Source organism: Molothrus ater, chromosome 15 (genome assembly GCF_012460135.2).
Source record: "Molothrus ater isolate BHLD 08-10-18 breed brown headed cowbird chromosome 15, BPBGC_Mater_1.1, whole genome shotgun sequence".
Taxonomy (NCBI): domain Eukaryota; kingdom Metazoa; phylum Chordata; class Aves; order Passeriformes; family Icteridae; genus Molothrus; species Molothrus ater.
The window spans coordinates 15056581-15081617 of NC_050492.2; the positions used below are offsets into that span (position 1 = coordinate 15056581).

The following is a 25037-nucleotide window of genomic DNA, read 5'->3' on the forward strand; positions in this document are numbered from 1 at the left end:
GACTGATCACTTCTCAGCACCGTGTGTTTTATTAAACTTGATGCTGATTGCAGCCGTCATAATTTATGATGATTAGAAACCCGGAGTGCTGTGTTAGCCCCCGACCACTGTGTGCAAACAGAGCTGGGGAGAGAGCTCAGAGCTTGTGGTGGGGGCTCCACAGATCCCAGGAGAAACGACCCCTCTCCATCTGGAGCGATGCTCAGCTCACACTCATCACTCGCCTGCCTTGCAGGAGCCCATTCCCGGGGGAAGCACCGGCATTGGGAATCTCACACTCCAAAATCCTCTCATCACAGGTCCATCCCAACGCGGCGGGAAATCCCAGTGCTTCTCTGGGGACCAGGGCATCCAAGAGATCCGCAGATGGGAAGGAGGGGTCAGAGAGAAACTGTTTTTAAGATACAGCAGCCCTAAACAAATTAAACCATTTCAGAGCCTTTTTAAATGCTAATACGGCAATTTGCAAAGCGATTTATGTTCCATTTTGACATTTGCAAAGTGAATTAGATGCAAAACCCCACTAGTTGTAGTTATAACACTTACTAATAAGAGATTTACTCAAAAATAACAGAAATTCGGGATCTCAGTATTTTTACATATCCGAAGTGCAATTACAGTAAAAACATTCAAATGTGCTTTAAAGCACTGACTTCCTCTGGAAAAAGAGAGAGACTTCTTTAGGTTTTGTATTTCCATTTATCCTGTCAGGATGAAACGTCACAGATATATTTTAGTTATGGCTCTAGGTTAAAATGAATAAAACCACAACAAAGCAAAAAAGGGAGGATACGCTTTATAACGAGTGCCTGCCAATATCCGAAATTTTCCAGTTTTGAGGAGAAAGAACTTGCTCTACCCAGAAGCACCCAATCTTTACAAAAGACCAATTTGCCTCGCAATTCAAAGAATTTATTTAAAGACACTGGGAAAAATAATTACTACTTCAAATCTTAATTTGCCTAAAAGCAAACACCAAAAGTCTAATTATAGCTTCCCACAAATGAGAACAGCCCCACCATCACACGTGCTTAAATAAGCCCCTGCTCTCCGACCGTGCGGCACCAGGCACCCCCAAACTCAGACGAGCACACTAAGCAACAAAAAAGGCAGCTTGTGCCCCAGGAAAAGAAAAACTATTATTAATAATTTCAACATCTAGAAACACATCAGAGCTCCTCTGTTACACAATGTCTGGAGAGCTGGCCCTGTCTCCTGTGGATTTTCTAGAGCACGCTGAACACCTTTTGCACAGCACCAGCTCCTGAAACCCTACATGTTCAATGATGCAACGAGGACATCCAACTTCAGCAGATCCCTGCTCTTAGCACCATATGCTTGGTCACATTTTAGTGGCATCTCCAAGGGGGGGTTTCAGCTTTAATTTGGTGCTCTGTTTCCTTTGGGAGAAAAAGAAGAACGAGAAAAAGAACTCTTTTCCCATCTCTGACTTTGCTATCTTACTTGCTCAACACTGACACGCACAGTGGGTTGCAGCTCCCACAAAGAGCTGGGCTGTTCTGTGCTATGGCCTTAGGCCTCTATTAAAAACAATTTAATTCACACAAGCCCTGTGAGGACTGACAAGCCCAACTGCTGTTGCTTGCGGAGCACTGGTGTGCTCCATTTTGTTCAGTGATTGCTTTGGGTTTTGCAGGAGGCAGCATCTCTCCCATTCTAAAAAGTTCTGAATTTTATGTGCTGGATGGACCACTGCCTGCAGAGCACAGGAACACGAGTGGGGACCCTCTGGGGCCTGGCTGCTGTAACATGTGGGGCTGTACAGGGAGCAGAGGTATGGTGGCCATGCTCAGTGGGCCCTTCTGCCTGTACATCAGAATATGAGCAGGAACATCCCAGCCTTTAGCATCTGTTCACAGACTTATTGTTCATGAATGCATTTAATCCCTTATTAAAGCTGTTGATATTGATCTCTCCATAACCTCCTGTGACACAAACATCCAGGAGTTCACCCCATGCTGTGTGAAGCATTAGTGTCCTTCACCCATTTTAAACCCATCTATTTTTTGCTATTTCCACTGATACCAGCTCCACCCCAGGAGCTGGTAAACAACAGCTCTGTGCTCAGCTGAGGCATTACCTTCCCGATGGGAACTTTGATCCCACTGTTCTCTCCTAACAAAGCAGCCCTAAGCTTTCCAGACTCTCCTCACCAGGCAGCTGTTCTACCCCTCCATGACTTGTGCTGCCCTTCTCTGGATGCACCACTGTGTCCTTGCTATGCAGAGGCCAGAACTGCATACAGCGCTGTGACAAGGGTGCGCCAACACTTTATGTAACAGCAAAATTACATCAAGTAAATCCCTTAACACCCTTCCTTATGATGCCCAACGCTGCTGGTGCTCTGGCTGCCCCCACACTGTGAGCTGATGATTTCAGAGAACTGTCAGCTGCGACTCAGATCCTTCCTGAGCGGCAGCTGTCGGGTCAGAGCACTGTGATGTTTCAGGGACAGACAGGAGCAGAGGGGCCTGGACAGGAACACAGTTTGTGACTGACGGCGCTTTCACATCAGCCTCAGACAGCTTTGAACGTGGTGAGGTACCAACACCCTCACACACTTATTTTGGAAGTGCAAAATTTAGCCCTGTGAAGGGTCTTTTCTGCATCCCCAGCCATGTCACAGCCTTTCTGCAAGGGAAATAATCTCTAACACAAAGAGCAGAAGCTGCTCAGCACCAGACAACTTCCCCAGCCCCACGGTCGAGACGTACGTGCAATTTTTCTTTTAGCAGCAAACTTTGTTCCATCCAGCTGCTTTGTTCTCTTCTTTTGCAAGCCACTCTCTTCCTTTGACTCCTGCTGCAATGGAAAAGAACATGGTGAGTGTATGCAATATGTAAGAAATACTACCAGCCCCCTCCCCCCAACTACTCAGACACAAACACTGGTTCAAGAACAAGCGTCTATTTGAGTGAAATTTGAATTTCAAACGTAATTCAAACACATTCTGTAACTATTAAAAGCTGTGTGATAAGCATAACGAGCAAAAAGAGTTACAGACTGACATAAACAGAGAAGTAGGAGAGACAATAGACTTCATGCCAGTCACCACCATGCACTGCACCTGCTACCCATGATTTTAGAGAGAATTTGTTTGGCCTTGCTAAAACATTGATATTTGTAAGCACTCAAAAGAGAAAAACAGAACCTTTTTATAACTGAGCATCACACCTGCAAGCCAGGGCTGTTTCCTGCCATGTAGCCTCTAGTACTATGCCCAGGCAATTTCAGGTGATCCAAACCAGAATTCCTGGCCATTTTTGGAGACCCACACCAATGCACCCCAAGGGCAGCAGGGCCAGCTGTATTTCTTCCTCATCCTATTCTCTCATTGTATTCACAGAATCAAAGAATGGTTTGAGTTGGAAGAGACTTAGATCATCTCATTGCAACTCTGCCTTGGGCAAGGGCACCTTCCACAAGTTCAGGGTGCTCAGAGTCCCATCCAACCTGGCCTTGAACACTCTGAGGGGCATCCACAGCTTCTTTGACCAGTATTGCCCACAAGTATTCCATTTTTTGAAACTTGAATACTTGAGAAACTTGTTGTCTCGAGGCTCCCTGGAACAATACTCCCACAAACAACTTAAATGTGTGCTGCTTTAAGCACAAGGATTGCAGCACAAATGGGCACAGGCTTAAATGACACAAATTTCTGCAAGTTGCTGTCCTAACGGCTTAGGCAAGGGCACACACATTACCCAAGGCTGGCACTGGACCCCTTCCAATTTGTCTCTCTAAATCAGGTAGGATTAGAATCAAATCCAGTGTTTCAGGCAGAGACCCACGCTTGGCCAGGATGGGCTTTGCACTGCTCCCTCTGTAGCTACATTGAGTTTTGCTGCCCAGGAGACACATGGGCCACATGCTTGTGCCTCATTCCACCTCCTGTGCCAAGAGAAGGGTTCAGGGGGGCACATGGCTTGGGCTACTTTAACACAAACAGATATAGTGATTATTTTTGAGTGTCATCCATTTCTTTTGTCCTTTGCCCATGTTTCTGAACCTGTGAAGTCTTTCAGACTGCATCTGTGTGCTGAGTTTTGTTGAAGACATCTCTGGCTTTAGTGTTATCTGTAGATTTTATTAATCTATATACACCACTTGCTCCCTCTTACAGATCATTAATGAGGATGTTAAAAGACACACAGACCTAATATTGATCCTCTTGGCCTCAGCTTTACATCTCCTCCAGATGAGCCTCTCCTTTGTTCATCAGCAGCTCTTACTGACAGTCTTTTAGCAGCATTTCAATCCAGGAATGTTGCTATCTAGACCAAATTAAATTATTTATCTAACTAAGATTTTGCAAGACATACTATTAGGTGGTTTCCTGAAACCTTAATACATTACAGCTCTTACATGCCCTAATACCTACACCATTCCTCACTTCCACTGACTTAAGAATCACCTCACAACACAGCAGCAATCATGCTTGGCAAGCCCACACACACTCACGCTTGTGCCTAAGGGTTTTTTCCTGTGAGTGATTCCTTCTCTTCCCCACACAGACTGGTTTAGGTACCCCCTTTCCAAGAGCTGCCACTGTGTCTCCAAAAGGCTGCTTCACACCCAGAGTCTCTCTTCCTAAGAGATGGATCCCAAGCTCCTGCTCAGGAGGTGAAATCCTCTCTTTTCCAGGGCACTGGCATAGTGCCCCTCCCCACAGTTTTCCATAAACCATGGGATCTCCCACCCCAACCTGCCCTGCCTTCCCTGTCTGCAGCAGCAGCCCCATGCTGACCTCATGGGCTGCTCCCACCTGAGGGGATGGGGAACAGCCCGTGGGATCACACCAGGATTGCACTAGGATTATATGCTGGAGGAGGTTCAGCAATAGCTCTCCTGCCCTCCCCCAAAACCCTGCCTAACAATGCTAAACCCAGCCCAGCTTAAAGCAGGGGCAATTTAATCCTAACAGGCTCTGTAAATCCCCAGCTCTTCTCTCTAGGCATCAATCTTCCCCTCATCACTCCCGCACTTGCTGGAAGGTCAACCCTGACACTCTCATCTGCAGCTCTCTTCCAGGGCACGGATGTGATTTATGAGCACACCAAACTTTCCATGGCAGGCTGGGAGTGCCTGCCCTGTGCACAGAGACACACTCACAACACACACCAGGGCACAACGTGGGGCTCCAACACCTCCAGGGCTTCTGAGGGGAGCAGAGCGCTGGATGTGCTGCCCGGATCCACTGCACAGCCAAGTACGTGCCTCGGTTCCCTGTGCTGGCTCTGAACAATCTCAACATTTACATCAGTGGCAGGAGCAAAATTATTGCAGGACACATTGTTGTAGGAACCTCATGCATTCGAGAAAGATGTTTAAATTGCTCAGCAGCGTTCTACTGAACAGCCACGGTACAGTGAACCGCTGAAGCAAATCCAATTAATCCTGATGGGCCAAAATATATACACACATCTCAATTCCAAGAATTCTTAAATCTTTTTTAGTTTTAAACTCAGAAAATAAAACATACCTTTTAATTAGGATTTATGGCTGTTTGTACCTCTGCTGGGAGAGAGCCCCACAGGCCCCAGAGTGCTCTGCATAAATGCAGGCGAGGATGGTAGAAACAGAAGGGGCCAAGAAAATTCAGAGAAGACAACAGGGCTTGCTCCTCCTGACCCAACCTTTTAATGCTCATCTATCTACAAGGATAATAGGAACTCAAGGGGCCTCTCAACCAACTGCCTTTCTAATAAGATCACTAGTCCAAAAATAATCTTAATCAATTAAAATATTCCCAAACTGCAGCCAATACTCTTAGTTACAAGGTCATCTCCAATACACATATCTTCCAAGGGAAACTAATTATTATAGTGGAGGTGAGGTAGGCACTGCACACCTCTGCTCAGTGCCAGCCAGGAGAGCACCCCTCCTCCTCTGCTGTCAATTCAAGGCATAACGGCCAGAAGGAACCCAAATTCTCTTCCTGTGTGTCAGGCTCTGCACTTTAATTTATGATGCTCTCTTATGAGCAATTTCACTGTCAGCATTGTACACAGATGAAGAAATAGACAGGTTTCCAAAGTCTTCCACACATTTAGTGGAAGGCAGCCACTATTATTCTTCCTTGTTTTCGTAACCTGCTTGGTTTCACCAGACAGCAGGAAATCAAATTCCCATTTTAAAAATGCTTTTGCACATACTTAAGAGAACCTGACTCTGCCAGCAGAAACAGATACAGCTCCACTCATTTCTAAAAGCCCATAAATGGAAGCCAGTAGCCAGCATCCCACATCCTGCTCCCTCAAATCCACATGATAAACCACAGAAATCAGCTTCTACTGACTCAGGGAAGAAAAGGCTACAGCAGAATGTCTCCACCCCTAACAGTGCAGACTGCAAAGTCAAAAGGTCTGGGTAATTTTACTGCTCAACAGCAGTTGGGACCATCTAACAATAGGGCACAGCCAAACAGCACACATCCTGCATGGGAAATATGCAGATGAAAACCAGACTAATTTATTTTTAAAAGCCAATTAGATGTTGGAATTACCATGTTTGGCTCTTGCCAAGGCTGCTGCTGAAATTAATATCACACCCTACTTTATTAGTCTCTGACTTCAGTTCAGAATCTGTTTCAGCTTTGCTCTTTCAGCTCATTAGAACAAACCTGCTGGAAGTGAAGATGAACAACAAGACACAACGGGGCTCATGCCAGGATATGCAGTTCCTGACACAGGGAGAGAGGTCTCTGTAGGAAAAAGGGCTTTTACTGGGCTGTGAGGAGCCTGGATTCAGATCAATCTGATTTTCAGCAAGTGAGCTCAGCAGAGCCATGAAGCCTCCTCCAGAACCAACTCACTCGTGCATTCTCCTCAGGGAGACGGAGGCACTGGGTCCCTTGGCAGCAGCAGAGCTCATGGAGACAGCAGGGCACTGCAGCAAACTCCCACACGGCTCTGCTTCACTCCAATGGTCACTGGTGTGAGCTGGTGTCCTGGGATTAAGTTATTTTTATTCCTAGTAGCTGGTGCAGCACTGTTTTGGATTTAGTACAAGAATAATGTTGATGGCACACCAATGGTTTAGTTGGTGCCAAGCAGTGCTTGCTCTAAATCAAGGACTTTCCAGTTTCCTGTGCTCTGACAGTGAGCAGGTGCACAAGGAGCTGGGGGAAGTGGGCAAAGGGATATTCCACAGCACAGAACCTCATGCCCAGAGTATGAACAGGGGGGAACTGGCTGGGAGACACCAACTGCTGCTCAGGGACTGGATGGGCATTGGTCAGTGGGTGGTGAGCAACTGCATTGAGGCACTGGTTTCTCTTGGGTTTTACTCAGAGAATCGTGGAAAGGTTTGGGTTGGAAGGAATGTTAAAGATTATCTCATTCCAACCCTCCTGTCCTGCACACTTCCCACAAGACTGGGTTGCTCACTGCCTGGCCTTGAACACTGCCAGGGATGAGGCATCCACAGCCTCTCTGGGCATCCTGTTCTAGTGCTGCACAACCCTCACAGTAAAGAATTTCTTCCATGTATCTAACCTAAATTTCTCCCCTTTCAGTTTGAACCCATTCCTCCTTGTCCTATCACTACAGTTCCTGATGAAAAGCAGTTCCTCTCTCCCTTCTTTTCATTACAATTATTCTTGATATTATCATTAGGATTATTAATAGTATTATTATATTTTATCTTGTTTCAATTATTAAGCTGTTCTTATCTCAACCCACGAGATTTACTTTTTTCCCCACGATTCTCTTCCTTGCCATGGGGTGGGAGTGAGCAAGCAACTGCCTGGTACTTAGCTGCTGGATGGGATTCAACTATGACAGGTGGGCACTGCCATCCTGGCTGTGACATTTCCAGTGCCATCCTCTCCACAGCAACATGTCCCTCAGGCCATGCCTGGTCCTGAGGTGAGTGTCCACTGTCACAGACGATGGAAACAGGGCAGTGGCTGGGTATTAGCCAATGCCTAAACACACCTCCCTCTGCACCACAGCCAAAATCTGATCTGGAACACCAACACATGCTGCTGGATTATCCCAACTGTGAGCATCTCCAAACACAGGAACACTCAGGCAAAGGGATGTTCCACACTGAAGGGAAGACAGGCCATGCAGAAATAGATGGCACCATCACCCTGGAGTCTTGTCATATGTTCCCTGAGGGCTGGCAGAGATGATGGATCTGGCAGAAAGAGCTTGTGAGACTTGATGCCAACTTTGTAAATGCAGGCAGGTACTCTCAAAGCTCCCAAAGGATCTATCCAGGCAAAAGACCTTTCCAAAAGGTCCCAGACCAGATCAGCAGCATGTGAGCATCAACTGCACTAAAGGCTGCAGATCAGTCTAACAGGTCAGCACAGCTTCTGGGCTGTGCTCAGAGTTCATGCTTGGCCAGGCTCTGTGCTGAGGAACAATCATCTTGAAGACATGGCTTCAGGGATCAAACCAACAGCCCAATGCAAGCATGAGGTTCAGAAGACCAGGAATTGTCATGCTCAGAGAGAGCATTGTTGGGCACTACTTGAAATATTGTGTATTTGTGAATGAACATCCATCTTCTGGCACAGGCAACCAATTCCCAGTGGGATTAAACAGCCAAGGGAGAGGGAACCACTCTACTCATTCGGCATGTCTGCATTTTCAGAGACACAGTCTGCACAAAGAAGGTCATCTCCTCTGCCTTCAGAGAGACTGTTCTTATTTTGTCTGACCATTTCCAAAAAAAGAGGAGTGCTCCCCGAATCCAGGATTATATATAGCTGAGATCAGAAAGCCTCACGTCCAGAAAACTTTTTTCTGATGCAGCTCTGCAGATGCCACAGCATAGACATGAGCAAAGAAAGGGAACTTGGCAAAATAACATGGATGAGCTTGATAATCCAGCATGACTGAAAAATTCCTGGGAGAGGCAGTCTGCCAAAGATCATCAAAAGTGAGAAGCTGGAGGCTTTCCAGGTGCAGCTGCTACAAGATCTGCTGGTCTGGAAGCAGAACTAGGGACTTGTTCTATAGATACCTGCCAAGAGACTGCCAAGGAAGAAAGCCATCGAATCAATGATGCCCAAATTGTCCTTGTAGCTTTTGATTCATAAGGAACCATGTCCTAACAGATGCAAGATTAATTGAGAATATATTGTTCTCTAAAATTGCTATTGATCTGAGCTTCCCACACCTCTTTTTGAACACACAACAAGGTCTTACCAGTGCAAGAACAACAGTTACAACGTCCAAAATTGAAATTCAACTTGATGTACACAGAAGAGCCGAGACAGTTACAGAAGGCAGACAGTTATTTTTTTGAGATCCCAAGTAAATCAGTTTTGCGTTTGATTTTGCAGAAAACAACACGACAAGAGACTGTGGCACTGGATCTGGAAGCTGATGACTCACAGAAAGAGACTGAACTGAATAAATCCACTCATTCAACTGACTGAACTGTTGTCACTTAAACAGAACCTAATTGGCTCTTTAACGGCCTCTCTGAGCATATCCTTTTCTGTAATATGACCGATTATGCCATCAGAATTTATTGTTTATAGACAAACTTAGAGAACAGTGAAGGAGCCTAACCTTTTTATAGATGTGTTTTAAGAGACGTTTGTTTCCTCTTTTTCAGATACGTGCACATTGAGATGAATAATTGCAGACAATAACAGGTCCTGATCTTTTATGTACTGCAGCAGCTCTTATAGCTGCTGATTTCTTTTTTCCTTATAGGTTTCACAATAAAGGCCAGTGATGCAGCAGACATCTGAAGTTAACTTAGCATATTGCAGAGCTAAGGGTTTAACCCCACTGAACTATTACTGCCATATGTTCCATTTCTTTCAGGGAATTTCCCAATGGGAAAGAACTCAGACAATGTGAAGAAAAAACATCCAATATCGTTTGCCCTACAGCTTCTTACTGTTTATTTCTAGTGATTTTCCCCTCCTCACATGATAATCGCCTTATTGGAGAGCAGCACACTGCAGATGTGGGAGCAAAAGGGACCTGATTTAAGATCTACAGCTTGAGAGTGAACTGAAATGCTTTTGAAAATGGTGGAATTACAAAAAGCAGCTTAGGATCCCCAATCACCAGCAAGACAGAGCAAAGCCGTACGAGTCACACAGCAAAAAAACTGATTGTAATAATTTCCTCTGGTGTGCCTCGCTCAGTCAGGCACAGGTTCTGAGGGCTCTGGGTTTCCCCCAGGCAGGAGTTCCCGTGCTCATGCTGTGTAACCAACACAGACATTTCAATCTTGAGGGTAATGCTGATGTGCATAGGCTGACGCTGGGGATCAGGGAGCTGAGCCTTGATGCCTTAGCCAGGCACTCCCACATCACATTCACCTTTACACCCTTTGGAGCTGGGTTACAAACTCAGGCTCCTGTAATTCAGAATCAGTTTACCAGGCACTGCCTGTCTCTGAGCTACTCACAAGCCTGAGTTCTGAATCATTTTCTTATCTATTTGCACATAATACAGAATCATGTTGCTAAGGTTTAGCTGGAAATCAATCAAACAAAAATTATGAAAAAAAAAGATTTGTAAAGGGATTGAGGAAAGGTTACTTTTAAATTACATTTCAGATTCAGTTCTGAGAGGATTTGGTTATCAAATCCCAGACTCATAACTCACCCTCATGAAGCACACCATTCATTTCCTAGTCAAATAGGATTTGATTCATCTCATATGTAAGAAAAGGAACAGCACAAGACCCTCTGTGCAAAGCCTGACCCCAGCACGACAGCAATGGCTGCTCTGGCACTGTCCTGCAGCAGCAGGGCCCAGCCAGGCTCTGGGTACCCCAACCCATCACTGACCTCTCCATCACTGTCAGATATAACAATAAATGCATCCACAAAACTGCGTTTCTTCCTGGCATTGGCTGGGTTCCACTTCTCTTCCTCCTCTTCCTCCCCATCCTGACCTCGAAACTCCAGGCCCTCTGCAGGCTTCTTCCTCCTCGGCATCCTTCACTCTGAAACAGAGGGAAAGATTAAAAGCCATTTGTTTCCTTCTGATTTAGATTTCCCCTAACACTTTTTTTTTTGCTATTTTTAGGCAAAAGACCCCAGGCATTGAAACCTTATTACAAAGCCTGGTGGATTTAGTGTTACTGGGAGCCACATGCACCAGTCACCACTCATCTAGTTAAGAACACTTTATTACAGCTGATTGCTAAAAAGGGGTTTCAGGGGAACAGCAACACAGACCAAAGCCACTCTGAATGCCTTGTTCCAAAGCAATGAGGCTTTCCTCTAAAAGCCCATCATCAAACTCCTCCACAGCATCACTTCACAGGCGGGTCTGCCACCCTCTAACACAACCTCCTCTCCTCAGCCCCACACCTTGACCAAAACAAACCAGGCTGTGGCAGTGGATCAAGCTGACATTTGCACACCAGACCAAGCAACCACCACAGCACAGCCCTTTGTCAGCTTTTGTATTCGACAAAAGCAGGGGGAAAGGCATTGTTCGTTCAAGGATGCTGTCCTGCCTTCTGCACAGCTCAGTGCATGGCTGCTCCAGCACTACAGACACAGGGAAAACACAGGCAATGGCAGCAGGCAGGGCTGGAAACAAGACAACAGGTTTTTCTGGCAGTGTGGATTTCTCAATGAGCAGCAGCAGCCTCCGGAAGAGCTCCATCCAGACATGCCCAGACCATCCGCATTAACGAAGGCACTTAAAGAGCAGCGAGCAACCTGCTGAGTGTTATTAGAGCAAACCTGAGTGCATGGAACAATTGAGAGCAGGTGCCCACACAATGCAAACTGGTACTTCAGCATCCCTTCCCTTGGCAGCCCATAGACTGATGGAGAGGGATGCACAGCAAGCATTAGCTGTCTGGATGCAAAAGAGCTCAGAGACGAGGATTGGGAAGAGATCTCAGTAAAGGAGAGCAGCAGGATGGCACAGAGTTAAATCACCCTTTCCTGCCTATGCTTGATGTTTGCCTGATAGCTCAACAATAACATTCAGTGCTTCTTGAACTGTGATGTAAAAGAGCCTTACAAAGCAGGCTGAGCATGACCAGCTCTGCTGAAGTTCAATTAAACATGTGCAGACAGAGGTTGAACAACAAGCCCCTGGTTCCACATCAGGGAACAGCAGAGCTGGAATGCAAGTTAAGCTGGCCGGTTCCCAGACCAGTGTCCTTCCCCAGAACCACTCTGCCTTCCTTCAAGATCACTGAAATAGCTCAGATGTGTGCAGGATCTAAAATAAGAGTCAGAGAAGATGCAACAGAAACCCTGCATCACCCAGGATAGAGCCAAACTCTTCTCTGTAACACCACAATATTGTAAACAGCCACTGCATAGAGAAACACTAAGGGAGGCCAAAATCCCCATCAGTGCTGAGAACAGCAGTGCATTGCTCCATCTACAGTCTGAGCAGCAAGGTGAGGAATAACCACGCTCCCTCCCCACAATCTGCAGCCTTCCTTCTGCAAATACATGCACACACACGCTCAGAGACAAAAGGTGATTATCCTGGTGAGTCATGATTTGCACCAAAGGTTTGCTGAGCCCTCTGAAAGCAGAAGGTTGCACAAATGGGCAGTCACGGCGCCAAAGTGACTGCAAGGACCTCTGCAGTCCTCCAGTGTTTGTCTGTTGAGGAATGATAGAATGGTTCGGGTTGAAAGGGACCTTAAAAAAAACCTCCTTCCAAACTCACTCCAAACTGCCATGGGTAGGGGCAGCTTCCACTATCCCACGTTGCTCCAAGCCCTGTCCAGCCTGGTCTTGGTTGCTCCCAGGGATGGGGAAGCCACAGCTACTCTGGGCAACCTGTGCAGTGTCTCACCACTCTCACAGGGAAGAATTTCTTCCTAATGTCTAATTTAATCCTGCTCTCTGTCAGTTTGGAGCCATTAAAGGAAGGGGAAATAAAAACAAGCACTGCTTTTGGTGAAGCAGTGGCTCCTGAAAAACAAAGCTGTTCAGTTCCAGCTAAGCTGAACTCCAGTGCTGTCAGAATATCCTCACTATATGTTCTCCATTTTTTTATCTTTTGCTCCAAATGGTCTCTTTGCCCTCCCTGCTCAGGGAGATGAGCCAAGCCTCACACCCAGCTGCTGTGAGCTGCCCCCACAAAATGCATCCATGGTGGTGGAGAATGTTTCCCTTATCTTTGGAAAACCACTCACTCATAAGCCTTGAGGAGCACAGAAGTGCCCACACAGGATCACTGAGGCTTTGGAGAGGCAGCCTATAAACCTTCTTACCCCCACAACAAAAGCAACAGCAAAAAACAGCTGCTGTGCTGCCTCTTTTTTTTCTGTTTTCAATCCATATTGATATCACCATCGCTCCTCTGACTCTGCGATACATCTTCTCCTCGGTGCTCTGTGCTAAATAAGAGATCACTGAGAAATATCAGCTGAAGTTATGATGAGTCACCTACCTTCAACATTTAAAGGAGAGAAAAGAGGAGATGTAAGAGATGTAACCACACAACTCCCACAACGCTTCTGAAAATGAAGGGACTTGTGGCAAAGAGAGTCTCTGAAAATGTAACTAAGGGAACAAGACAAGTAAGAGATCACTCGTAGCTGTGCTAGTCTGAAGCTGTGAGTAGGAGAGCAGTAATAGCTTTTATTAGACAAGCTGGTGTAGCTGAGGGAAGACAACACGCATCAGAGCAGAGACCTCCTCTTCAGGAAGCGAAGTTGAGCATATTTTGCTTTTAGCACTCTTGGAAAGGATAGTTGTGAGTGCCTGAGGGGAAGATACCTGCTTTCAGACCCAGCAAAAAAAAAAAGGCCAGAGACCGAATTATCTAAAATTACCTTTGCAGTCCAGTTTGCAGACTCATTTTGCAGTTATCCAGATTTTTTTCCAACTCTGAATTTAAGAGAATTTCTTTGTAAATGCTCTGACAGCAAAGGTGACCTCCTGACAAGGAACTCGCACATGCCACGCTTCTCCAGTCACATTTTTAGGGATATCCTTAAAGATCCCCAACTTGTGATTATTTGTCATTTTCCCTCTCATCTATCATTTTGATGAATCAGAAAGCAATTACCAACAGAATAATTCTAAATCTTGACACTGCAGCTACAGACCTGCCAAGCTGTGACAGCTTGAAAAATGCTCGAAAAACCCAAGCCAAAAAAAATGAATGACTCTCATCCCCGGATGAGTTCCTGAGTGGTTGGAGACACAGGCTGTCGCTTTGTAAACAACTCCCCCCACCTCGGGAAGCAGAGGCACGACGCTCCCCGCGCTCAGGAGGGTCAGCACCACACACTTCCATGGAAATATCATCCCCAGACCCTCGGCTCGACCCCGCACGCAGGGCCCAGCTGATGCTCTGTGAGCAGGACACGAGGGCTGGCAGCGCCCCGGGGAGAGAGAAATTGTTGCGAGGATTGATCCGTTTATAGAGCTGGCTCTGCACAGAGGGGACAGGGCACTGCAGAGGCCACGCACGGCCGGGCTCATCCGCACAGGCTGCTGAGCTCTCGGGAGATGCTCCCTGCTCCAGCGCCCTCGAGTCAGCCCGCAGCATCTCCCTCCTCCAAGCGCAGGGGAGGAAAATCTTTTCACCCCTGTACGTGGAGGGAAAGCGACCCTCGGCCCAGAACCCACGCACGGTCCTTCCTCTTTCCCAAGCCGCTGCCTTCGGGCACTGCGTGGAAATTTACAAGGATGGGGTCAGGGATACTCGACAGGCTGGGGAGAAGCATGGGGGCTCCCAGGCGGGAGAGGGGTGAGCTCTGGGGAAGGGGATCGGCCACAGGTGGGCAAACCTAAGGGAAGGGAGCGTGCAGGGGCGGCCCAGGAAAAGGGGAGGGAGCCGGGCCTGGCAAGAGGAACAGGAGAGGCAGGAGCACCTCGATCTCAGGGGATGCGGCCAAGGCAGAGCCCCGGTTTTCGGGTCCTCGCCCCAGGGGACGGTCCAGGAGGACGCTTCCCCAGGGCATCCCCAGGGACAGCACCGGGGTCCCCTCCAGGCAACAGACAGAGGAAGTGCCCCTAGAGGGAGACGGGAGGTGTCCCTTCCCTAGAGGACAGCGCTAGGAGGCCAGTCCCGGGCCGCCGCGGGCGGGGACCTGAGGTCATACCTGGGGGAGGTCAGCCCGGGGGCAGGGACCGGAAAATGGCCCCGGGCGAGGGAGGGGGTATCCCTCGCAGCCCCGGGAGCGCCGCGGCCCGCCCGGGGCTCAGCAGCGGCATGCCCCGCAGGGCACAAGGTACTCACCGGGCCCGGGCCGCCCCGTTGCCCGCGGCCTCCCCGCCTGGTCTCCCGCACCAGCCCCGGTCGGCGGGTCCCGCACCCGCGCTCAAGTTGGCGGCGGAGGAGGCCTCATTGCCCTCAACCAAGATGGCGGCGGCGGCTTCTCAGCGTTTCACGTGGTCATCGGGGAGCTGAAGCGGGCAGCGCCATGTCCGTGGCTGGCAGACAGCAGGCCCGGATACATCGTTCTAAGGTGCTCGTGGTCTCGCTTTTATATCAACCCGGACGCCGCTTCCTCAAGAGAAGGATGCGCTGCGTCGCTTAAACACCCACAAAAACGATCCGCCACGGGGTTGCCGCAATACACCGTTGCCCACAACCAACATGTCCGCCGCCGCCTCCCTTGGAGGGTGCGGTGCTCTCGCGGGATCCGCCCCGCCGTTGCTAGGCGCGGAGGGGGCGCGCGGGCGGCTTCTCGCGAGAACAGCGTGAGGCGGCGACGGCGGCCATGGCGGACGGGGCCGGTAGCAACGGGGACGCTGCGGGGCCGCTGGTGGGCAAAGAGGCGGGTGAGGCGGCGGCACCGGGAGCGGGCGGGTGGTCGGGCCCCACGTGGTGCCCTCTAGCCCGGTTGGATCCTGCGAGGTGCGGGCATCCCGAACAGGGACGGCCCGCACCTCGCGGGGTCCCACCGGGCCGCTGACGCCCCCGTTTTGTGTCCCACCCCTCTCTCCCCACAGTGGAGCGGCTGATCCGGGAGAACGGACACATTTTCACCGAGGCGCAGTGCAAGGTGTGCAGCGCCCTGCTCATCTCCGAGTCACAGCGGCTGGCTCACTATCAGGTAGGGAAGGGGGAGCCCCCCGCCGCTGCCCCAGCCCAGCCCCGGGCTCGGCCAGGCACCGAGCGGGGCTTTCTCTGCTCTCCCCAGAGCAAGAAGCATGCCAACAAGGTGAGACGCTACCTGTCCATCCACGGCGGGGAGGAGGGTGCCCACGGGAAGAAGATGAAGCTGGAGGTGAAGCAGGTGAGAGGAGAGCTGATCACTGTCTATAAGTAATGTCTACAGTGTCTTAAGATCTAGAGGGTAAGTCCTGTGAAGCGCGGCTGATGGGGATATTCCAGAAATGTGAAGTCCCTCTTACTGGGGATATTCCAGAGCCGTTTGGATACAATCCTGTGCAAAGTGCTCTGAGATGACCCTGCTTGAGCAAGGAGGTTGGACCAGTGAACCACTGTGGTCCCTTCCAGCCTGATCCATCCTTGTGTTCTGTGAGTGCAGGATCCACCAGGGCTAAATACAGCTCTGTGGGACCTGCAGGGCTAAAAGCAGTTGCACAGCCATGTGAGTGAATGAGGAGAATACTCTCAGAAGGGGCTTTGTGAGAACTGAGAAACTCAGTGGCAGGTGTTTCACCAGGCCATGTCCCAGTTCCTGCTGCCTTCCCTGCTCACACAGCCTCTTTGAGCCTGTTCTCCCTATTTAAACAAATATGTGTTCCTGTTTTTGATAGTTTTGTTTGAAATGACAGAGAAAGAACAGGAGCAACAGCTTGTCAGGAGAATTGTTGCATATCATGCAGAGCACATTGGGCTCATCATCCACAGAAATTCTCTTCCCAGAGCATTCTTTATTTTACTTATTTAGGTTCCCTCAGCTGGTAGCTGGAGCCTGTTGGTCAGTAAAGGCCCCATGTTCCATTCAGCCATCTGTCTGCCCCGTGACTCCCTTGGGGAACAGATTCTACTTTTATGATTGCTTCAGCTGTAATCCCCAACTCTGGCATTTGCAGAGAGCTGGGGGATAACAGCAGATGCCTTTGCACATAGTGTCAGGCTGAGAACTGACTGCTGCTCCCTCCTCAGCTGGTGTTGTGTTGCAGATGACCCAGCTGATAGCGATGTTTGGGCTGCTCAGTTCACACCTTGCAGGGGACAAGGCTGCATGGTTCAATTTTGGCAGCCACAGGCTTAACCTTGTCCTTAATCCAAACAGGCCAGGGCTGCCTCTCTGCCTGGAGTGTTTGCCAACAGGTTAAAAACAGTAATCGGGTGCAAGAACGCTCTCCAGGGAGGGAGAGAGTGATGCTGCATCATGGAAGTTCCACCTGGTCACACTTCATTGACTTCACACCCAGATGTCTTTGGTGATGTTTTTTAGACCCCCAGACTGTAGTGTTTCTCCTCAAAACCAGGAGGCTGGACGGGATGGCCTGCAGAGGTCCTTCCCAGCCTCTGCAACTCAGTGGTTCTCTGTGCACAGGACAGCAAGCAGGAAGGCAGCAATGGGGAGGACAGGAACAAGTGTTGTCCCATCTGCAACATGACCTTCTCCTCTCCGGCCGTGGCAACATCTCACTACTTGGGCAAGACTCATGCCAAGAACATGAAGCAGCAGGCCCCCAAAGCAGAAGGTATGAGTGTCTGCAGCACCTTCACGTTGTCCCAAAGGGCTGTTGAGATGCTTGTTGAGCCCCAAGTGTGAGCTCTTGTAAGAGTGTGTGCTCTTTGCCATGAAATAGAGTTAGCCAGCAGTGCACCTCCAGAGACCTGGTTGTTCCAGCCTGCTCAGTGGGCTGGCATTGGCAAGAGGTTATGTGGGTTTTTTTTTTTTCGCTTTGTTTAGGGGAAATGCAGCTGGCAGCAGCCATTGTACCCATCCCTGTATGCAGGGACCAGGTGTGTGATATTAAGATGTAGAACTGCCTGCCACAGGGTATGATGCTCATTAAATGTTAGAGACTGAAGTGACTGGTGAAACTCTGAAATGGTAAATTCCCCAGGGCTGCTCAGCTACAACAATGTGGCCTCTGAGATTCACAAACTCAGGAGCTGCAGATTGCTGGGGAGTGGGAGAATACAGCTGGGGACACATCAGTATGTGCTTTTTCTGACCTTGTCTGCCCCCGTGCAGCTGCCTGTGTGTCCCATCCCTTTGCGAGCAGCCAGAAAGGCCTGGTGGGTAGGGAGTGACACCCTCTGTCCAGGGCAGGTAGGGGTAGCCATGGGCCAAGGGGGCTGCAGCTGGTCAGGACAGAAGGCAAACACAGCCCTTGAGTGTACCTGAGAATGGCAGCTTGTGCTAATTCCAAGCTGGGGACTTGTGAGTCACCCAGACTCCTGGGATCTTCCAGGCAGATGTCTGTCCCAGCACGTCTTCATGACTTTGCTAAAATGTGTGCACAGCAAAGCCACCTCCAGGATCTTCTTGTTCTTTGGAGCTCTTGCTTTTAGGTATGATAGGAGCCTGCAGGAAGATGTTCACTGAGCAGTCTGGTGTGTTCCTTTGGTGAGAGGAACTCTCTGATCCCTAGCAGGTTACTCACTCTGCTGTTTGGCACCCTGGAGTGAGAGGGTGCAGGTTCCTCCACCACAGAGAAGAGCTGCTTCCCTCTGTGGATTCACTGTGTCAGACCTAGTCCCATTTATGCTGTATCTCATAAGACAAAATTCCTTATGAATTCAGGATCGAGTCCTGTGGCTGCACGGTGCTTCCAGAATCCTTTCCAAAATGCCTTTGCTGTGCAAGGGCTTGTGCCCATGTTCTGTCTGGGAGATGATAACAGCAGGTGGAAGCTCATTCATACCCAGTGTTTCTTGAATACAGTCATGCTTATGTTAAGGAGAAATATGCAAATCTGTTGGATTTTTTAAACCCTGAAAGTTTTCCTGGCAAACTCTGAGTTATGTTACCACATGTCTTTAAATTCCGCAGCATTAAGGGAAGAGGTAGCAAAATTATTAATTTATTGAGATATTTTACATTGGCTAGGTTTGGGTTTTAGATACAGTGTGTTACTGGTTTTAATGTGGATTTGGGGGAAATAAAGTAGTTTTTACCTGTGAGTTCTGTGACTGACCAGGAGTTTGGATTCATCCTACAGAAACGGTGCCCCCACAGAAACACCCTGCTGCCCTCCCCACCTCTACTGCATCTTCTAATGAAGAGAACAAGGACATTACTGACCCGGACAAGTTCTGTAGCCTCTGCCATGCCACTTTCAACAACCCCCTTATGGCAAAACAGCACTATGTAGGCAAGAAGCACAGAAAGCAGGAGACCAAACACAAGCTGATGGCACACTATGGGCGAACCCCTGATGCACCAGCATCATCCTTCATGGGTGAGTTCTCAACAGGGAGGCTGATAACCAGCCAAAGAGCAGGGTGGGAGAGAAGCAGAATGTGTCTGACAGGCCTTCGGACATGAGAGTCTGTGGGGAGGGAGCAGGGGAGTATTGCTTGTGATGAGGAACTTGATTATACAGCCTAAGATTGATTTGGTTGCTGTTGTAACCCCCAGCAGCAGATGTTTTAGACTGTAGCTACTCGTGACAAGCTTTGGGTTGTGTTGTGCGGTGGTGTTTAATCGGGGACGTGTCCTTTTTATTCTCTGTGCGATAATCCAGGGATTTTGGCCAGTACTGTTCCTAGTTAGGTGATTGCATCCAAAATGAAAAGATAAAAGTGGCATTTGATGCTTAAAAGTCGTCTTTGAGGGGACTAGCCAGAGATGGAAGGAATAGGTTTAACTGCACCTGCTGCTTCAAAGCACATGAAAGCCAGAAAGATTTCTCCCTGAATGCCTTTCTGCCTCTGTGTGGGCACTTCCATCTGATGAACTAATGCAGCTCTCTCTGGAGCAAGCAGGAATGTGGGGAAAAAAAACCCAGAGCTATTAAGGAGGAACTTTAGGCAGACAGTTAAAACTCTTTTGGTTTATGATCTGCTGCTTATGAGCACTTGTACGTGATGAAAGCCCTCTGAGTCCAGTGAAAGCATTAAGCTCTCACAGAAAACTCCTTTGTTCCTCCCAGCAGCCTTCTGTTGGGCCAGGAAGTCTTAGTACCTGCTGGATACTTGAGGTAAATAATAAGCAGACAGATCATCTTAAAATCTTCATCAAGGGCTTCTTTCTCTGTCGTAAAAACCCACACAAGCAGAAGATTAATTATTCTAATTCTTTGCAGGCCACCTTTAGATACCGGTAGCACTTATGACAAATGAGGCTCAATTAGCCAAGTAATGTTCTCTCCCACATTGCGTGGCCGTGTGGGAGATGGAAAAGGTGCTCAGTATCTCACGTTACCCATCTGCTCTGCACCTAATTAGTGGGGTCTGATGAATGGTTCCACTTGAGTGTGACTCAGGTGCTGACAGGGGCAGGAGCCCCAGCCCAGGCAGGCTGGGTAGGTGGGCAGTGCTGTTGCCTGGGTAGGTGGGCAGTGCCCTTGCCTGTGTGATTGATGTGCCCCAAGAAGTGCCAGCAGAAGGGGAATGTGTACAGTCACATCTCCAGGGCACTTCAGCTCCTCAGGAAAGGTTTCAAAGCCTGGGCTATCATCGAGGCTTCTCAGATGAGATGGGCTGCAGTCAGGGATGTTTTGTCCTGCTCTCTTTGCCTGTGTCTGTGTGCCAACAGGCCACAGTTGTCCCTAAACTCTCTGCTGGGACCTGACTTGCAGCAGATAAAGATGTGTTCTTTGCAAATGCAGCACTGAGGTGGTTGCCTGCTTAAAGTTCTTTGGGAAAAAGTGGTTTGGAGTTGAGGAGTGTAGTTTAGACAACTTTGTTCATGTGCCTGTTGGATGGGTTTGCAACAGAGAAACCTTGACAATGATGGCACAGGGAAGCAGACCTGAAGGCTGTATCAGCTCCTCTGGCCTTTACTGCTCAGGTCCAGCTCCATTTTGAGAGCTGAGTGTCCCACTGAGTCTGACATATCTGAGGTGCAGCAGCCACATGGCAAAGTGTCTGCTACATCCAGAGTTCAGCTTCCCAATGATTTATTGCTCTGCACACCTGGGGTCCATCTCTCTTTCACCTTAAGGAAATGTTTTCCTTGTGAGAGTCCCAACCAGAGCCCTTCCCCCAGTGACCCAAAATTCAGGAACCCTTACTGTCTTGAAGACAACTGCCAGAATTTTTCCCTGTTAGAGACTCCTGTGCTGCAGTACTTGCCTGTTTGATATCTGTGACCTCCTGAACTTTCAGTCCAGCTGGAGTTGTCATGTTACACAAAACCAATGATCCTGTCAAGTACCACTATTGTTGGAAACTTTTTTTTCCCTGGCAGTTAACTGATCCACTCACTGTAACCAAACTGCTTGAGGACAGAGCTTAATATCCTCAGCTGGCACCTCAGCAAGGCTTAGCAAAATGCTGCATTGTGGAGCTGGACAGTGGGTGTAATCTCCTCTGGCTGCCTTTTTTATTGAAATGTTATAAGCTTACAAATTCAGTATCTCTTTATTTTCTGTTTTGAGTTGTCCAGATGAGCAGAAGTGGGAATATGGGAGAGAAATGGAGTTGCAAAGGCAGAATAGCCTTTGGGGTTTGGGGTCCAAATCTGAAACTTTAACTATGCCTGATGCTATGAACTGTTTGTAGGGAAGATTTGTGTATTTTTTAGCGATGAACAAACCACGTTCTGATCAGGAAAGCTTTTTTGGATTAGTGATTCCTTTGCAATAATTGGCTGATACATGGTGGGGTAGTGGGATTCTGTGGTCTCCCTGCCTGGTCAGATTGTTGACTGTTACTTGTCTTTGTTTAGGGTTTAATAATCAGGTGATTGAGTATCTTGCTTGTTTCTAGCTCAGGCACGGGGATTGGCTAGCTGTGTGTGCTAACATTGCTGTCTGTTTCAGCTGGGAAGGGCTACCCCTGCAGCACATGTAACATAGTGCTGAACTCCATAGAGCAGTACCAAGCTCACATCAGTGGCTTCAAACACAAGAATCAGTAAGTAATGTTCTTGTCTAAGTGTGTTTCCAGCCTTGCTGTTCAAATCGATGGCCTAAATATAACCTAAAATGCAGTTTTGAGCACGTGTTTCCAGCTGACTTCCAAACAGAACAGCAGGGTCTGTGCAGGCTCTCTCTGTGTGTGCTGACGCTGCTCCAGGAGCTCCCTCTGCAGACAGCCCAGTCGTGCTGCCGAGGTAGAAGAGCCTCCAGTTGCTTTTGGTTCCTAATAGTTCAGCTCAGCACGGACCTTTGCAGTGAACCTGACACCTATTAAACACAGTTTCTCTTAACAACTGAGATTTTAATTTAATTAAGGACTGGCTCAGTGGAGATCTGCTTGCAATTCTAATCTCCTTTGGGATTGCTTGTTTTAAAATTTGGCATATAGTCAGCACGCTCCAGAAACCTGGACTGTATTGCTGAACTCACTCTTACAGCTGGCAAGTTAAATAATGGCATCCCCTGCATATATTATTAATTGAAAAAAATTATGCTGCCAGATGATTAATACCAAAAATACTTGTTCTGGAGACTGCCAATCTTTAATTTAAGAGCCTTCACTTAAAGAGGCACAGTAATGAGCCTGGGTTGGTTAGAAAGCTTCTTAAAAGGAAGAGGTATTAGGAAATCCTACCTGAAGGGAGGGCAGGCTCCTAGCCAAATTCCCCAGAAGGGATAGGAAGAAAACTGGAATCTCTTGTTGCCTGTCTATGGAATAACAGCCTCCCGGTCCCTGAGCTCTGGGGAGTACTTGATGGGAAGACATCTTTCATCCCAGGAAGTTCCAGCTCTTGAACAGCACAACTAGATCAGTGTATAGGAAGTATCCCATTCTAGAGAGCTAACGTGTTCCCAACACACACACATTAATGTTCTCTTTAAGGACACTGCTGTTGTCAGAGCTGTTGCAGCCACACAACTCCCTTTCAGAATGCTGCTCTGGATTCAGCTGTGCAGTCCTGTTCCAGCTTCTGCAGCCTGCAGAGAGGCAGGATGCTTGCTTTGTAATGGGAGCTCTTTAGCAGTCCTTGAGCTCTGCCGCAGCTAATTCTGCCATGCTAAAGGTGTCTGTTTACACACAGGCACAGAGAGCAAGGATTCACTTGGAAGATTTTCTGGCAAGTTGTTGCCTTGGCTGCAGTAGGCTGTTGCTCTGCTGACAGCCTTGCCTGCTGAGCAGTGATTGCAGCTGGCACATTTCAGAGCATTTGTGACATTGTCTCCTTTTTTTCCTTTTTCTTGCTCCCTTCAACGTGCAGGATGCCAGGAGCAGTGCCGGTTGTCGGACCGTTCCCGCCACAACAGTATGTCCGGGAAGAGTCAACTGGCCCAGGAGGCTACAGTTACTTCAGCCAAGACCTCTAGAGCAAGTTGCAGCACTATTCTTGGAGTTGTTGGTGGCCCCAGAACGCACATCCTTTGCCAGCCCACAATGGTTTCATTATCCCTCTGGATAAGCAAAGCCCTACCCTCCTGTAAACACCCGTTGAGCAGAACGGGGACTGAGTCTGTCAGGAAAAGGATCCAGCTGGAAGAGACTTGCTAGACAGCAAATACTTCACTCCCTTAGAGTAGTTTTCATTGTGTAATTGCTTCCTGTGAAGGTGGGTGTGGTGTGAGAGGAGGTGTCTATCTGGTGTAAGGAGGGTTTGGCAGCAAGCTGGTAGTGGCACCTTCTCCCTGTCCCCTCTGGGGGCTGCCCGTTCTACTGCTGGACTGCCCTCAGAGGGACACCAGCACCCATGGGCACCCCCAGGCATGACAGGTGGGGACCTGGAGTCTGGCTGTGGGACCAGAGCCACCCACATGGCCGGGAGGCTGAGGATGGAGCATGGAGCATAGCCCTTGTCCCTAGGTGTGCCCTGGTGTTGGTGCTGTTGGCCTAGCTCTGCTCCTCCCTGCCCTGGGCCAGGGCTCTGGCTGCCTCACCAGTCTGAACTCCATTGCCTTCTGGGCTGGCAGAACATAGAGCCACCCACCAGCCACATCCTCCACAGAAACACCACAGTCCCCTGCCCAGGCTGCAGCCAGCTCTGTGGAGCCAGTTGCTCCTCCAGGAGCATACCCAGGGTCCCTGCCTCAGCCGGGAGAAGCTCAGTCCTGGCCACAGCCCCAGCCACTGCCATCCCTCGTGGCCCCTCAGGCTCCAATGAGTAAATCAAGTGCAGATGTGGAGTCGGGACCAGGTGCCTGCTTACAATTAGGGGCTGGGAAGATTGGGGTGGCCCCGTTCTTGCTTTGCAGTTCCTTGCCGTGGCTGCTGCTTCACTGGGCTGAACCCCCAGTGGTGTGCAGGGGACAGGGCTGGTGAGAAAAGCTCCTGCTTTCTTGGCCCATAGATCAGCACTGTGGTGCCCAACCCAGCACATGGTGTGTGCCATGTCCCCACAGGGAGCAGGACACATTCTGGCCCCATGCACCTCGTTCCCTGTGCCAGCTGCGACTGCAGCACTCCCCCACACAGCCAGGGCAGGAAAAGGTGGCAGGGCTGCAGTGGGGACAAGGCATGACACTGCCCACCCTCCTGCTGTATCACCCTCAACTTGTATGTTCCCTGCTCAGCCTTCACTGCCCAGATCTGTGGATGCTCCTGTGCCATGCTGGAAGGCTAGATGAAGCCTGGGCCCCTGGTGTCCCTGTCCTGCAGCCCCTGCACTGGGCCCCACATTCTTGGCTCCCCAGAGGGAGCAGCAGGTTTATGTTTGCCAAGTTCTGCCTGGTTAAACCTTAACCGAGCTGGGTTGCTCCATGAGTCCCTCCCAGCCGGAGATAAGGATGGACAGGCAAGACCAGGGCCTGGTGGGACACACTGCCCCAAACCTGGCTGCTTGCCTCCAGGGCGGGACCCAGCCCCTGCAGAGCACCGTGCCCAGTCTGGGGCAGCTGCCTGCCTGTCCAGCTTGCCCCCTGCCTTCCTCAGCGCGTGTCCACTACTACGAGGGCAGCAGGTTGTGGTTGGGCCTGGAAGCTACCACGTTGAAGCCCGTGGGACTGCATGGAGCTGGAAGCCCTTGTGCTGGGGCTCACCCCTTGCTCCAGGGCTGACCCACTCCCTCAGTGCCAGAAGGTTCACATCACCCCAGCCCATAGAATGAGCCTGCTCAGCCTCAGATCCTATGCACGTACAGAG

The 25037-nt window shown here is 49.3% G+C and overlaps 2 protein-coding genes across 7 annotated transcripts in view; one reads left to right on the forward strand and one right to left on the reverse strand.

Annotated features, from left to right (window-relative positions):
* UIMC1 (ubiquitin interaction motif containing 1) overlaps positions 1 to 15427 on the reverse strand; it is a 39662-nt gene extending 24235 nt beyond the window's left edge. For 4 of the 6 annotated variants that reach the window (XM_036391740.2, XM_054516458.1, XM_036391741.1 and 1 more), the window contains exons 1-3: positions 15183 to 15427; positions 10793 to 10950; positions 2736 to 2823 (exon numbers count right to left, since the gene is read on the reverse strand). In XM_036391740.2, the coding sequence (XP_036247633.1) occupies positions 2736 to 2823; positions 10793 to 10942 (238 nt within the window). In that variant the 5' untranslated portion in view covers positions 10943 to 10950; positions 15183 to 15427. The remainder of the gene's footprint in view (positions 1 to 2735; positions 2824 to 10792; positions 10951 to 15182) is intronic. The other 2 variants (XM_036391738.2, XM_036391737.2) reach the window with 2 other exon arrangements.
* A 223-nt stretch (positions 15428 to 15650) lies between these two features.
* ZNF346 (zinc finger protein 346) lies at positions 15651 to 23481 on the forward strand. Its single transcript, XM_036391992.2, has 7 exons — positions 15651 to 15727; positions 15899 to 16002; positions 16090 to 16185; positions 17422 to 17572; positions 19043 to 19282; positions 21809 to 21902; positions 23167 to 23481. Exons 1-7 carry the CDS (start codon positions 15667 to 15669, stop codon positions 23270 to 23272), a joined length of 852 nt encoding a protein of 283 aa, XP_036247885.1. The 5' UTR covers positions 15651 to 15666; the 3' UTR covers positions 23273 to 23481.
* Positions 23482 to 25037: the final 1556 nt, after the last annotated feature.